The sequence below is a fragment of the Tribolium castaneum genome, chromosome 4 (genome assembly GCF_031307605.1).
Source record: "Tribolium castaneum strain GA2 chromosome 4, icTriCast1.1, whole genome shotgun sequence".
Classification (NCBI taxonomy): Eukaryota; Metazoa; Arthropoda; class Insecta; order Coleoptera; family Tenebrionidae; genus Tribolium; species Tribolium castaneum.
The window spans coordinates 484,892-501,488 of NC_087397.1; the positions used below are offsets into that span (position 1 = coordinate 484,892).

At 35.6% G+C, this 16,597-nt stretch overlaps 1 protein-coding gene across 6 annotated transcripts in view; it reads left to right on the forward strand.

Moving 5' to 3' along the window:
• The window catches only part of LOC662433 (uncharacterized protein), a 45,373-nt gene that overhangs the window by 21,938 nt on the left and 6,838 nt on the right, over window positions 1-16,597 (forward strand). For 4 of the 6 annotated variants that reach the window (XM_008192265.3, XM_015977407.2, XM_015977408.2 and 1 more), the window contains exons 4-14: window positions 5,676-5,853; window positions 6,649-6,675; window positions 8,155-8,366; window positions 8,719-8,926; window positions 8,977-9,185; window positions 9,721-9,949; window positions 12,631-12,827; window positions 12,882-13,110; window positions 13,161-13,564; window positions 15,604-15,733; window positions 15,781-15,962. In XM_008192265.3, coding sequence (XP_008190487.1) covers window positions 5,676-5,853; window positions 6,649-6,675; window positions 8,155-8,366; window positions 8,719-8,926; window positions 8,977-9,185; window positions 9,721-9,949; window positions 12,631-12,827; window positions 12,882-13,110; window positions 13,161-13,564; window positions 15,604-15,733; window positions 15,781-15,962 — 2,205 coding nt within the window. Of the gene's footprint in view, window positions 1-5,675; window positions 5,854-6,648; window positions 6,676-8,154; window positions 8,367-8,718; window positions 8,927-8,976; window positions 9,186-9,720; window positions 9,950-12,630; window positions 12,828-12,881; window positions 13,111-13,160; window positions 13,565-15,603; window positions 15,734-15,780; window positions 15,978-16,597 lie in introns of all 6 variants that reach the window. The other 2 variants (XM_064356028.1, XM_015977406.2) reach the window with 2 other exon arrangements.

Genomic DNA, 16,597 nt, shown 5'->3' on the forward strand with positions numbered 1-16,597 from the left:
GGACACGTTCATAAGCGATTATTTTTACACCTACCTTTGTCCCATCTGATTCCAACTTATCGATTTCATAAAAATTGGTCACCACGTGACTCTATCACAATACTTTAAAAAATCATAAACACGATTTACAAACCTTTTCCTCAAAATAGACGTCTATATTAAGCTTTATCGAACACTCTGTCATGCTTTATCTGTAATAGTAATCGTGTTAGTTGATAAAACTAAATCAACCTTGCACCAAATGATGAACACTGTGCAAACAGCACAAGCTAAACTTTCTGTTAGGTTATCGTTATCCATTAAAGTTAGCTTAGTCAAGGGTAAAAACCAACAACGCTTACCCTTTTGTACACCTCCATATACGTGCTACTAAGGTAACAAAGTAAATATGGGGGGAATTCTCATTTACTCACCGTTTTCTCAATAATTGGTTCAAAGACCTGATGCCCGACGTTTCAAAAAATTTTTTTGGCTTTTCGATCTCTTAGTTTTTTATTCAGAAACTAGTATTTCTATTTATTAGTGTTTTTCTTTTCCAGTTCTATGTTTTTTTCTGTTTCTCAGTTTTTCAGTCACCTAGTTCTTCGGAATTGCAGTCTCAATATTTTTTACTTTTTTGTCTTTTTCTCAGGGTTAAAGTTTCTTTGTCAGTTTTTGACTTTTAATTTTTTTAAATACACATACTTTAATTCTATCTTTAATTATTTTTTTACTATAAAAACAAATTGTTAATTTTGATTTTAAAAGATTATTTATTTTAATTATTATAATTGTAATTATTCATTTTTCCAAACCAACAGTGTAGATTTTAATTAATTAGAAAGTTCTACTTTTCTGGGATTGTTATAATTTTTTTGGCTTTTTTGACACGTAAATAAGGTCTCCACCTTCCTAAAAATCCGGTCTCTATTTATAACAAAGCAACAGGTTGTTGTAACAGTTCAATTACGGATTGTTTTTATATGCAAATACTCATTAGGAAACATTTTTATTACAGCTATTCAGTTTTGGCCATAACTCACTTATTAAATAAATTCCTGCTGATTTTACAAAAAATCTAAATCTTTTTAAATAAATAGAGTAGAAATTCTGTTAGTCTAGCTACAAATGTTTATCTTTCGCTGCTCAAAAACTTGTTATTCGAAATTTGAACGATTTCTATCCGAGTTGTTTACATTATTTGAAAAATTGGTCTTTACATTACGGATGTTCCAAGGTTCATATTAATCGACCTATTGGCCACATATTTCAACAGTTTCGACATATAATTTATTAGAGCTTTTACGAGCATTATTACAGATGTTACGGCCATTATTACGCTTGATCCAGATTAATATTATCATTATAGGCCTATTTAAAGTGTGGCATAAACTCGGATTTATCGCGTGATTAATTCAACATCTAGCTAAGTTTTGAGACAGTTTTACAATTAATAATAAACACAACGAGATGTTTTTATTGTGGTTAAAATCACAACTAATCAATGAATGTGCAATCAAATCTAACTATTATTTACCTACCTGTCTGGCGCAATTGTCTTTCCGGAAATAACATGAATAACAAGACTGGACATGAAAGTCGTACTAAATTCAATTCCACTGACGAATAAATTGGAAATTTGACATCAGATGTCTTTTAGTGCTTTCCTTTAGGGTTCTCGGTGCCATAAAAGGGTTTCATATCAAATGCCTGTTTTCAGGAATGTTTTGGACAAAAAAATCGTAATAATTATCATAAAAATGCAGTCAAATTATTTCTACATTCCGATTCTTGTATTACATGTGATGCCATCACGATAAGAATAACCGAATAAATTATCGATTGATATGTTAACATGAATCACGAAAGGAGAATTTGATGAATTTGTAAAAAAAATCGTTTCGAAATAAAATCTCTTGGTACCAGGTTGGCCTTTTGTCAGCCTAATTGGTTTTATAATCGAGAATATATTAATACACATTGTGGTGTCTTGTCCAAAAATAGAAACTAATCAATTTTTTCTTCAGTAGTCTGGTATTTAGCATGATCTGGTAAACGCAATTAATTTATTCTGCTCTAATAATATTAAAAATCCATTGTGTGCAATATGAAAAGCGAGATACAATCGCAGCGAAGTATTCAACTGAACAAAATCGACTGAAACCATTTCATGAAAATAATTAACTTGAGCGTTGAGTCCCAACTGAAATTGTTTCACCGAACAATAGCCACACTCCAACTCTAATCTAATCTCTCCTACATCAGGAGCACAATTTTTATTGAAATAGTTTCTTCAAAAATCCCTACCTTATCTAGCGTTATTAATTTGCGTCAGTCCCGGTAATTGCCGGAATTAATTATAAATCACTGTGCGATGATTCCGTGTCCACTTGCCCAGAAAGAGATAAGGGCAGTGTAGGGGCGTCAGCTCCCGGAAACGGTCTGAATCACTCTTAGATTTTCCAATATCGGGGCGATGTTGTTTGCATTGGAAATTTCCTAGGGGTGGCATGTGAATCAACTTTAAGCAAAGTCCCTATGCCATAAAGACACATTCAAATCAATCGATTGCCAAATTAGCGCCGCAATTCTATTTCTGGTGTGCGTGTGAGCGAATTAAGTGATACAATCGCGTGATAACTTTTTCATGGACGTTGGGATTAATTGGTGCATGATTTGACCGTGGGTTTGATTAATAAACCGCGGGGAAATTAGAAACTGCGTCTGGAAGTATTCGCAAAAGTATTAAATTGATACAGTTGGAAAGTTCGTTATCGTTAAAGATAAATTAGATGGTATTAATCAACGCCAGGATCCGCTAAATATATAATCCTCATTTCTCTACGCCTGTATCAAAACCGACGAGAGATAAAGCGAGATGGAGACAAATAGACGAACGCTTTGAAAAGACACAAAATTGTCCAATCAAAGTGCCAATCGATCAATCGAATTTTAGCGAACGAAATTATCTACACTCTTATTTATTTGCCCAGCTGACGGCCTCCAGGCCTGGATCTACTCACAGGTGCTTGCTAGAAATATTACAAGTGTGATAATTCTTTCAAATTTTGAACGGGCAAAAATGGTGGATGCGCCGGGCAAAATTCACGAAATCACTCTAATTTTTTCTACGACCGAAAAGTAATAATTGCGTTTTAACGCCACCCTTCCCTATCTTCCTGAACATTACAACAATAAATTATAACTATTTCTGACATTATCCCATTATTTGACTATTATTTGCACCCCACTTGTTACATTAACTACTAGCAATTCGGAGCTTGTTATTTCACTGTAATAAACACAATAAAGCAAGTACGAATGATGGTACTTGTTCATAAAATGATTGTTTGGAAGTTAAAATCTGTTCGCAACTATCGACTTGAGTGAAAAGCGCTTATGTTTTTCGCAAAAGCTCTGTTTTAACTAATTAAAAGTACGTTTCGAATTAATCTGGCAAAAATGTGCGAGTGATTTAAACTTTTTGAAGCATTTATTCCGCAGTATGGCTAAAAGTGTGACATATCTGTGCTGTACAGCATTGCCATAGGTATTCTAGGCGTTAAGATTTTGGGGAAATTGTGTGGGTAAGCGCATTTCTGCTCTCCACCAGCAGTACATCCAAGAGGAATGCTCTTCATCCTGAAAATTACTTAAATATATCGAATAGCTGGCGCCGCGGAAGCTTAAAGTGGCCCTCTGGTGTTTGGCTGTGGAAGCAATTTCGCGACTGTCGCCTTAAACCCGATCATTTCTGCTCGATATTTAAAATATCAGCCACGCCTCCTTCACACGTGACCCGGTTACACCCTTGATCACTGACAGGCTATACATGAAACTTCCTATATTGCTTCTTGCTACAACCCGGAATTTCAATGAGTTCAACCGCTTTAATTAAAACGATTTTGCAACAACCCTGAAACTACTTGATGGTAGCACTTCCACAATCAACACCATAATAAGCCGAGCCGAAAAAATTAAATCAGTCTAAAGTTTCGGAACATCTTTAAATCGCCATTTATCTCCGACAAGGCAATTTTATTTTACATGACATAAAACGCAAAAGTTTTCTTGTTAAAACGTATTAAAAGTTTAAATGAATTTAAGTCTGCATGCAAATCTTTTGTTTCGAGATATTCACACCTAGTCAAATTATGCAAGGGATAAGCGGCATTAAAGCGGACGCTAAACTTTTTTTCATCTACTACTAGAAGCATATTCCAGAAAAATTTCATTTTTTACAATTAAAAAGCGAGGACAAAGACAAATGGAACGGTTCGCTACGGGAATGATGAATAGCATTTCTGAATAGGCTTTTATAATCGCACATGCAGACGGTGCGTATTATTTTCTATGTTACAACACATGTTTTGAAAAAACAAAAGGGATTTTTTACGAAATTAATTAATACAGTTATAACAAAGAAATAGGGAAAAATATTGAAACTGTTTGTGATATTTTTGGAATTTTACTACAATGAACGAATTTGGTAAATAATCACTCTGTCCAACTAAATCCCGCCACAAATGCAGAGCACTCAACAATCGCATTATTATATGAATAATTGAGCTCCATTGAACATTTGCAATAATAAATTACCGTAGAATAGTAATTTTAATAAACACAGTGGTCATCAAACAATATGAAACTTTTTTCGATGATGAAACAAAACTAAAAGTTTTCAGTTTTAACGGACGAGACACTGCACAAATTCTTAGATTTTATTTCAAATTTTAGAGGAAGTTATTAATGACGGACGGGACACAAAAAATCCTCACATTTTTATCGCTGAAAATCGGTAAAACATTATGTTAATTTAAAAGGCATTGATTCCAATAATAAAACCAAAGAATAAGGCAATGTGCAACGACTTCTGATTAATTAATTTTTTTCCCACACATGACGGACGGGACAAAAAATCTTGTGTGTGAAAATAGCTCTAAAAATTTATTCAGACAGGTCTTAATTATTAAAGCTTTTAACAATATTAAAATTAGACAGTGGAACATTTTATGTTTGCGATAACGGACGGGACAGCAAAAGTTATAAAAATAAAAAATTCAATTAATTTACTTACCGATTTCCATTTTCTAAACTACCAGGAACTAGAAAATTACACTTCAAAAAATATTCTACAGTTGTAGTACGTCTGTATTTTATGTTATCGCCAACAAGGCAATGTATGTAAATTTTAGAATCCAATGAATTCCTTTAATTAAATGATTATCCTCTCCCAAAAACTCTTGACAAAAAATATATTAAATTTAAACCGAATCATGTATTTTAATTATATATCAAAGCATCTTTTTTATCAAAGTTGCGCATTTGGGGAGCTCGTTCTGTTCTTAAAATCCCATATGTGAAAGTGTCTAAATATATCAATAAAAGTCGTTACTGAGTAAAATTTATGTATAGCAAACCACCGGAATAATAACGAACGATACTTTTATACTTTTCATCCAATGTAACATTCCCATGGCGTCCGTCCAAAACGGCCATTGATCGTTTACAATGGCACCGGTCCAAAACACTTTAATGCAACTCACAATAATTCTCCCAGATACGATCTCCTTCATCATGCAAATGAGATTTGCTCAAACTTGAGGTGCATTAGTGTGAAAATACATAATCTCTGCGGTCGGCTGAATGTTCATTAAACCTTGCACTTGATCATTCATCATTCGATTTTGCTTCAGAGTGTGACCAGACATTCGTAAGCAGACCAGGAGGTCCAATGAACGGCACCTTCCAAGCACCAGAGTTCGTCAATCTTCGAGGACACTCGCGCCAGTGCATTTACACTTTCTTGGCTGGTCTTGGCCAGCGTGTTGAGATCGTCTTCACTTCGTTCAACCTCAGAGGGGCACCACCTGAGTACGTAAACACCCCAAACTGTGAGAGTACACTGTCGTAATTCCAAAGTACAGTTCGGTGGAACGTCCTTTAACTAAGATAACGCTTTTTTCCACCCAACTGTACATTCGGGCTCTATTTTGCCAAACTTGAAATAGAGCGTCGAGGTGATGATTGTGAACACCAACACCGTCCTATGGAGTGGTCGGTCTAGGCTGTAGGCTGTACTGAATTGTAACTTATTGGGCTTCTAATCGTAGTTGTTGGTGTAGCAACACAACGCATTTGTATTTGTGGTTGTGCCATGGTAATCGGCAGTTTGTAATATAGGACGGTTTGTAAATGTTGAGAGTTTACGCGACCAAGGCGCGTCTGAGCGAAAGGGAAACGAAAAGCTTTCGGTGCAAAAATGGTGGATGCGCCGGGCGAGAATTTTGCAGTTATAGTAGAGACCGGATTTTCGGAAACTTTCAAGAGTTTTTCTCAACACTAGAGTTTTGGTCTACAGAATTTTTTTCTTGCTGTTTTTTTTAAATTTCGTTCATGATTTCTGTTTTCTAAAAATCCGATCTCTAGTTATAGGTCTGCTTGTTTCCCGATAAATCACTGGAATCTCGTTCGATTTGCGCTGAGAGCGCCATTTCCGGTGCATTTGCCTGTTAAATCTCCGCCTAATGCATCACAAAGCTCGAGAGCTTGTCGTTAGCCGTGCAGAGTGCGTGTTAGAAGTGCGTTGCACGTGCGGATTGCCAGTGGCGTGGCACGTGCCGTTGACTGATCGTTCTTGTGTTGCCGTTGCCGTTGCCGCTGCCACAGTGGAGCTGCCGTGGGAGACCTCCCAGCGTGAGTACCAACTGGTTCTGTGTGTTTGCCTTCCTTAGTTCGCACCCTAGCACTGCTTTTTCTCTCTCAACACATCTATCTATCTGTGTATGTGTGCTTTCATGCAATTTTTAAGCCGGTTGTAGGACAGGTAGGTGAACGGACAGCTGGCAAACTTGTGATTAAGTTACAGTTCGAAGCGACTTTTCGCAAAACTTGTTATTGAAAACACTAAACTTTGAACTATGGCTGACCCTGTGCTGACCTTTTCGCGGCAGAGAGGATCGAAAGATTTATGTTCGACACTACAAGCTTGGCTTGCGAATTTTCATTCAATGATTTAAATTTTAAACAGGTGTTAAGTAAACTTCAAACTAAATTCCTGAATGTAAAACGAAACTTCTCCACTCCACCACTTCATTATTTTCATAAATTCCTTCTTAAAACAAATAATAAAATTTTATTATAAAACGTGACCTCTTTTAAATTCACTCAATTTGCATCATAAATTGAAAAGAAAAAATGCATGAGACCTGGAATTTTTTTCCTTTTCTGCTTTTATGTTGCTCTAATTAGATTTTCCATTTTCCTAAATTCTCAATTGGTATCGTATGACTCTTTTATTGGATTTGGTATGTATTGTGCACGACGTTTACATGTGTCATACTGAATCAGTGTCATTTTATTGTGCTGCATGAACTATTATTATAGAGTCGTATTTTAATATAAACTTAACTCAAGCTCAAATTTTATCATCTTTTCAATTCAATTATGCATTATTGCTTTTTATTATGTATTAGTAGATTATGAACATTTTTCACTTTTTATTATAATTTTTCTGTTAAGTGGCATAAAACTTTTCTCAAAATTTATTTTGCATATTTGTATTTTTGCTACGAAAACGTGCTAAAAATTTGAAAAAAGCATTTTTGACCTGATTTTTCTTTATCAAAAACTGAGTCATTACTCCAAATACGTATTTAAGCGCTCAAAAAAAACTCTTTTTGATATTGTTTGAGGAAATTTTGTAAAATAATCTGAATTATTGCATTGCTTACAGTTATTATAAATTAGTACGGTAGGTTGCCTTGTTTTTATCCAAAAATTAACGAGTTGTATTTGGAGCAGCCTCGTTATTGCTTTTATTATTTAGGAGAAAAATTGATCAACAATTTGGCAGATAAATAGGCGTTGTATCGAAAAAATAAATGGGCAAAAGTTCAGTTTTGGCGGAATCACGACACGATCATCTGTTTAGATAGCCGCAACGATTATTGACAGGTAATCAGTTACGATGAAATATAACATAATGGTCGTCCAATATTTTCTCACATGCAATAAGTGAATTAATAACCGAATGAAATATTGTCAAACTTCGTCGGATTAAATTTTCTAAAAAAAGCGAGTTTGATAAAGCGATCTTTTGCATGATGTGCATGCTGCTTTCTTCGCAAATGTTGGCTTTATTTGTGTGGATTTTGACGTCGTTTTTTCGCACAGCTGTGTCCATGAGTACATGGATGTCTATTCCGAAGTGGTCCAACCCGACGCCGCCGAGCTGATCAACTCCCCGTTTGGTGGGCGGTACTGTGGACCCATCAGACCCAGGAGAAGGGTCTCGCTGTACCGGGCCATCGCGCTCGCCTTCTACACCGACAAGAACGTCTCAACGAGCGACCTCTTCACCGGCAGATACGCATTTATCAATGACTGTAAGTGTTCTCAAAAAATCTAGTAATTTTTAATAAATTTCTTTCGGTGGGGGCGAAATGAAAAAGTGGGGGTGGATTGGAGGTCGATTGCTTTTGTGTGCACAGGCATCTGATTTTCTTTGTGTTTTTAATGATGTCACTTAGGGAGCGCCGAGGAGTATATACAAATTTATGCTTTGGCACGCAAAACTCAACAGGATGTGGAAAAATTATAGAGCGAGACGAGGAAATTGCGACACAAGGGAGAATAAAAGACCAACATTATCAAATTATAGGGCGGAATGACGTAGTACCAGTTTTGAAAGCGAAACATTTTTTTAATTTGCTGAGTTCTGAAGGAAGGTTTTTTCAGCGGAGTACGAGGTGGGTGTCCCGGTAGCGGGCAGCCCGTGCAGTTTCCTGGTGAAGGGCGGAGTGAAGCCTTCGGGAGTGATTTTGTCGCCTACTTATCCGGGCGCCTACCCCAAGGCCCTTTTTTGCAGCTATCAGTTCCTCGGAGTGCCTGGTCAGCGGATCCGCTTGGAATTCCGAGATTTCGATCTCTTCTTCGGCGGTCCTCAGTAAGTCACTTTTACGGCCCTTAATGCGTTTTTTAACGCGTTTTTTGCAGTTGTCCGTTCGATTACGTGAAGGTGTACGACGGTCAGGACAACAGTTCGGCTGTAATAGGCACTTACTGCGGTCAGCAGCGCAATCTCGTCATCTACTCGTCCGAGTCTTCTCTTCTAGTTACGTTCGTCACCCTCCCACGCACTGCCAATACTCAGAATAGAGGCTTTAAGGGCATCTTTGAGTTTTCAAACTCTTTTACCAAATTAGGTTTGTTGAAAATAAAGAAACCGAGGAATTTTCACCTACTTTACGCGCTAGTTCAGCGTGAAAAATGAGCAGGAAATAATGATCCGCTCCCAAATCTCCGTATGATATTCAAATCTGGAGGCCCGGAATTTACATTTAAATCCGGCAAATTTTTCTACTTCGCGAACCCTAATCCAATACGATATACAGGCTGTTCCCTCTAAACCCCACACTAGAATTATTGCTAATTCTAATAATGATAGTTATCTGACAATTTTTATACAACCATTAGAAGATGGTGTCACTTCCGGTTACACCGGAAGTCGCTTTCAACTTCGTTATTTTCAATGGAAAGCTATATTTTTAATGCGTTTTTGGATTAGAGGTGGTACACATACCACTTTTCAAAAAATATCTTTATTAGAACTTTCAAATGTGGGGTTTAGACGCACCACCCTGTAGATGACATTCGTGACTGCATTATTATGCCACTTTAGGCATTTTGATCGCTTCTTTATACCTAGCGAGACACTAAATTACTTGCTTTTTTCTCCAGACTTTATAAGTAAAAACGACGGTGAACACATACGTGGCACCGAGTGCGACCAGAAAATCTTGAGCAAAAAGGAATCCAGCGGGTTCGTGTTCAGTCCTAACTACCCGTTTCCCTACATGCCCAAACTGGTCTGTCGTTACTTCATCTACGGCATGCAGGATTCCCAACATCTGGAACGAGTCAGACTCGAGTTCGTGATGTTTGAAATACCGAAAGGACCGAAAGGAGAGTAAGTGCACAGTTTTACACAACATCGATCCAAACGAAACAATATATTTTTTTTTCAAAATATCAATAGTTTAGCAAACACAGATACTGCTCTAGTAATGATCATTTAATAAGGTTTGGATAATTTTTTTTTCTGCTCCTCGTTGTGAAATTTTCCATATCGTTGTTTGGCGTATCTGCAGTCTGAGAATCCGTCGGTTAATAGTCGGTTTATCGTTTGTTAAGCCGGAGCCCCAGGTGTTCGCGTAGCGAGTTCGCTTTCCGAGTAATGTACGCTGATAATGGTGTGGCACTTCAACCATGCCAACATTGATTTCTTACTGGCGAGACAACCGAGTTACGAGCTGCTCTCCTCCGATATTGCCATACGCTTTCAAGAGGAATGCGCTCGGATATCTGGTTTAATATTTAATATCGCACACACTATGCTTCATATCTCATCATACTTTCCCATATCGTAAACTTTTACATTCAAAAATCCGACTTTGAGCAACACATTAAAACGATACATTAGTGTGTTGTTGTCATAATTTGAATTTGATCGTGTTTGGCGAATAATCGCTGCAAAACTGACAAACGTAAAAAAGCACACACAGGTGATTAAGGAAAAATATTGGGGCAGAAGCTTTCTTAATGGCTACGTTTGATTAATGGACGCTTCTAAATAACATCCACTTTAGTTACCACTTGCTGCAGATATTACGTGGTTTTCAACACTCAATTTGGGATTTGGGAGATACATGAGCGATTTATTGGCTTTTTTATACCGCCGCAAGGCGCGACTTGCGTCCAATTCTATATACTTTTCCCAACTTAAAATTTTAATGGTCAAGGCACTCACCTTCAAAAAAAACTCACTCTAGCAAAGATTTATGGACTTTTTATGCATTTACAACTAACTCACTTCAGTTGATAAAAGTCCAAAACAGTCCATATGTTTGATTTTTATCAATTTTTGTCGAGATTTTTGTCAATTTCCGGTATCCGGATCATTTATCGAGCAATAACTCCGGAACTATTAGACATAACCTTATGAAGTGTATTATCGTTGGAAAGCTCTTTTAATTATCTATTTTTCTCAAAAAAGATCATTGTTTTCCGACTTATAGTTTTCGAGAAAATTGCAGATAAATGCAAAAATTGGTAAAATTTTTAAAAATTCATAACTAAAAAACTATTGGGAATTTGGCAATTTTCTCCGTGCCAATCGATTCCCCGGATCATTTTGCATAGATATGGATCAAAATAATTTCACTTTTTAGAATAGTATTGTCGTAATTTATTTTATTATAATTCGAAAAATGGTGGATGCGCCAAGTTATTTTTCAAAAAATTCATAAGTCAAAAACTAAAAGTTGTAGAGCAAAACGGTTTTTTCCAGTGGATTCAGCGGCTCATTTTCAGTATTATACCAACTTTTCACGAGATTTAAAATTTTTAATTTTTTAGCCTAAAATTTCCTGAAATACACTTACCTTCAAAAAGGTGAAAAAATTATTTTTTTTAAAACTCGTTCTATCATAGTTTTTTGAACTTTTATATGCCCTTACATCCCTCTAGAGTTGTTAAAAACCCAAAAAAAGTCCATATGTTCGATATTTTTTTACGTTTGTATTTTTCAATTTTTAACGCGATTTTGGTCAATTTCCAGTAGCCGGATCATTTATCGAGCAATAACTCCGGAACTATTAGAGATAACCCTATGGAGTGTACTATTGTTGGAAAGCTCTTTTAATTATCTATCTTTCTCAAAAAAAATCATTATTCTTTGACTTACAGTTTTCGAGAAAATTGCAGATAGATGGAAAAATTTATTAAAATTAAAAAAAATTAATAACCAAAAAACTATTGGGAATTTGGCAATTTTCTCGATGCCAATCGATTCCCCGGATCATTTTGCATGAGCAAGGATTAAAATAGTTCCACTTTTTCGAATAGTATTGCCGTAATTTATTTTATTTTAATTTGAAAAATGGTGGATGCGCCAAGTTATTTTTCAAAAAATTTATAACTCAAAAACTAAAAGTCGTAGAGCAATGTTGTTTGTTCCAGTGAACTCAGCGGCTCATTTTCTGTATTATACCAACTTTTCACGAGATTTAAAATTTTCAATTTTTTTGCTAAAATTTCCTGAGTACACTTCCCTTCAAAGAGGTGAAATTTTTTTTTTTTTAAACTCACTCCATTAAATTTTTATGGACTTCTACATGTCTTAACAATCCACAAAAGTTGTTAAAAGTCCACAAAAAGTCCATATGTTCGATTTTTTGATGTTTGATTTTTTCAATTTTCGTCGCAGTTTTTGTCGGTTTTGGGTACCCGGAACATTTCTCGAGCAGTAGCTCCGGAACTATTTGAGATAACCCCATGAAGTGTATTATCGTTGGAAAGCTCTTTAAATTATCTATTTTTTTTAAAAAAAGATTATTGTTCTCCGATTAATAGTTTTCGAGCAAACTGCTGCTAAATGCAAAAATTGGTAAAATTTTAAAAAATTCATAACTAAAAAAACTATTGCGAATTTGGCAATTTTCTTGATGCCAATCGATTCCCCGAGTCATTTTGCATAGGTATGGATCAAAATAGTTCAACTTTTTCGAGAAAATTTTCAAAATAAGTGAATTGATAAAAAAATAATGAAAAGATAAAAGTGGTAGTGTCACAAATATTTTACTGTTGCAGCTGCTCAGACGGTTATTTAAAAATCTACCTAAAAGGACAAGAAACGACAGACTCGTACGACAAATTCGATTACGAAATGTGCGGCGATGTGAGCAAACCTGCCGTTGTGGTATCCGATGGTCCTCGACTTGTCATGGTCTTCAGTAGTGGGGAACTCATGGGTCGGGGTTTTAAAGCAAACTACACATTTGAGACTGGTATTTTCACAATTTACTCAATTTTTTACAATTCCTTGATACAATTATTAACAGAATATCGAATTCCTGGAACGGCTGCCCCCGACGGCAGTTGCACGTTCACCTACCGCAGCGTTAGCAAGAAAAAAGGCGAATTCAACTCGCCCAGATACCCCTCCAATTACCCCAGTGACACCAACTGCACCTACTCGTTTTTGGGCACCAATAACGAGCAGGTGACTCTAGTTTTTGATAATTTCAAAGTTCGTGCCGACTCTGCGAATTCTACGACTGGCTCCTATGGGTAAAAGCACCCAAAACTGTTGCCACATGAATGCAAATCCAATTTTTTAGAGCATACGTATGCCAAGAAGACTGGTTAGAAGTGTACAACATTTACCGAGACGGCACGGAAAAAATCGTCGGACGGTATTGTGGGATGACGGCTCCGGGACCCATCGAGTCGAATCGTGGTGCCATGGGGTTGAAGATTATTCTGCATGCGGATTCCGAAGGCGTTTATAGCGGGTTTAAGGCGCGGTATAGTTTTGAAACGGCCAAGTCTATTTTTGGGGATTGTGGGGGAAATGTGAGTAATTTGGATTCGGGGGTCATCACCAGTCCCAAGTTTCCGGGGGATTACGAGGGCCCTACGAAGGGCCTATCGTCCAAAAGCTGCAACTGGTATGTCAGCGTCAGGCCCGGATACAAGATTATGCTCAATTTTGAGAGGTTTGCCGTCGAAGGAGACCCCGTAGGTAAGCCAACAATTCAGCAATTTCAGATTATCTTCTCATAATTATGTTTTATTTTTAAAAATGACAAAAATCAAAATATACAAGATGTCTTAAGCATTGAAAATAAACTGATCAATTTTTTTTATTTTTTTCTAAACACATCGAATGTTTCTTTTCGCATTTTATTATTTTATTCGGTGACGGAACACACAAAAAAATAACAACAGTCAAATTTTTTGACGAAATATTGTTTTATTTTTTATTATCAAACTAGTTTTACTACAACAAGACTATTTATAATTTGCATGGTTTTTTATACAATTCAATAAAGTGTTTTTTTGTAATTTTTTGTCTAATTTTCAATTAATTATCACAGAGTATAAATGATGAAATTTACCCACTTCAAGCTTGGCTAATAAATGTATGGACGTTACCAAATGTAACACCTCATAATGTCCCATATTATTCATTTCCTCAATTTGTGGATTCACTATCTCATCTTATTAAAGTTATTATTATTTTGCAGTTTCATAATTTTTTAATTATCACAATTTCAGTCACTTAGAATTTTAAACATTTTTAGTTTTCTTGTATTCCAGTTTTTAATTTTTTTAACATTTCATTCTCTTATTGTATTGTTTTTTAACCAGAATCTATGGTTTTAATTTATTAGTGTTTCTTTTTTTAATTACTATAGTTTTTCAGTTATAAAATTTTTGTATCAGCTTTAATTTTTGGAATCAACAAATAAATTACATAAAATTTTCAAAATTGCAATCTGCCAATTGTTAATTTTGATTTTAAAAATTTACCTATTTTGTTTATTACAACTATTGTTATTATTAATTTTTCCAAACGAACAGTGTAGATTTTATTGAACAAAAAATTGCAGTTTGATTACCTTATTAATGTCGGCTAAATCATTCAGAATTTCACTGTTTTCTAAGAAAATTTCAAGTTTTATATTACTTTTAATTTTAGAAATTAGTTCGTGTTCAAACTCAAACGTTTCGCAAGTTTTTCGGCAAAAACTCAGTTGTTTCGCAATTTTTTTAACATTTTAGTTATAACTTTCAATCTCATGGTTTTTTTAGTGTTTCAATCTCACAGTTTTCTAGTTTATTCTCAGTATTTCAACTTTTTAGTTTCTTTATTTCCCAAATTTTTAATTTTTTTGTTGCGCCACTATTTTCTAATTTCAGTTTTCCAACAATTTTTGGAGTAATTTTTAGTCTAATAATTCCACAAAAAAATACAGATGATCTGTGGTTATTAAACATTGCACTACCTCGCAGGACACTCTGTATACCACCAGCGACTCATTCTTAATGCAAGTTTCAAATAACTATTTCAAAAAATTAAAAAAAAAGACAAGTGCAAGTAGAACATTGAGGCCGACTGCACTGCCAACTATGCAAGACCAAACCTATTGTCCTATTATCCTTTTAAATATAGCCGTGGTATTTTCACGAAGAAAAAATAATTGGCATAAAATTGAAAAAACACATTCAGGTCAAATGTAGTTGTTTTATCTGACTGTAAAATGTTTAAAATATGGAACTTGGCTAGACTTTTGGCCCATTGTGCCAAAATTAAAAATATTCAATACAGTCCTTAAAACTTACTTACGAAAACTAATTAAATGCAACTTTGATATTAATTTTGATGGAAAAACTTCTGGATATTTTCTCAACTGTCTTAATTTTTTTTGCCGTGGATTCGTAAAATCAGACAGTCGTTCAAAACGGGAAAGCAATTAGGTAATGTAGGGAAGCTTTTTAAAGTTCCACTGCTCGTATAAACTATTCATATTGGTCGATGCAAAGGACGCGGAGTTGTTTGAGTTTGCGGTTAATAGTAAATGGGGAAGTTTGTTAAATTACGAGAGCTACGTTTGACGTTATTAGTTGCCGTCTTTACTAGTTCAAACAGTAATCTCAAGTGTTCAACTCCATAAAAGACCACTTAAAAGACAAGTTGGAGAAGTGTTGCGGGGTTCAGCCAAATAGACTTTGTACTTGTCTTCCGTGTCTCTGACGATGCACAAAAAATTCTTCCAGGCCGAGGATGTCCAGCTGCCGTTCTAAGGCTCTGGACGGACTTATCAACTGCGCCCATTGAACTGTGCGGCGAGAAATCACCGGGAGACAAATGGCAATACCTTTCCACCTCAAATGCGGTTCGATTTAGGTACTTGGCACTTTTGCCATTTCTCTTCCTCAACTCGTGTTTTGTAGTTTTGTAACGGCGGACAAGGCTGTGGGAGCACAGGGTTTTAAGGTGGTGTGGACGGAGGTGCAGGAGGGGCCGAGCTGTGAAGAGTTTCAGTGCAAGAAAAACGATTTCTGCATTCCGGACAAACTGAGGTGCAACATGGTCAACAACTGCGGAGCTGACGATAATTCTGATGAAGCCGACTGTGAGTGACGCAATGGTTACTATAATAATATGGTATCTTATTCCAAATTTGCATTATAAGCAAACGATTTTTCAGTAAAATCTGTCCTATAGTAACACACCTATTCAGGCTTTCTTTTACTTTTTCGCAACACTCACTAGCGACATTTGAATAGGTTTATTGCTGGGGTTGATAGTGCATGCTTATTTTATGTTGACAAAACAGGGCTCTGTTATAGGGAATTCATTTCCTCTTTATTGTGTTGCTGTAAATTGTCTCAAGTCGCAAAACACTATTGGTTGCTTTGGCCGGACTAATTAGGCATTTGTAACAAAAATAATTTTAAATTAGTTTTTTTTTAACAATGCCTAATTATGTCCCGACCGTTTTTCACTAAATGTTTCAGAGACTTTCATATTTATGTAACAGTAGAATCAATAAATTTAAAAATGTAGTAATTTAATTAATGGGTTAGTTGCACATAATGATACTTCTCACGGTAATAATAAAGCACTTTTTATGTTTCTATTATGAGCAACCAATCTAATGGTGAAACCGGAGAACACGTGTACATTTTATTCAAATAAAAATCTAGCAAATATTTCAGCTGAACTTTAATAAATAAATTATGAAAACAAGCAAACTGAATCCCCTTA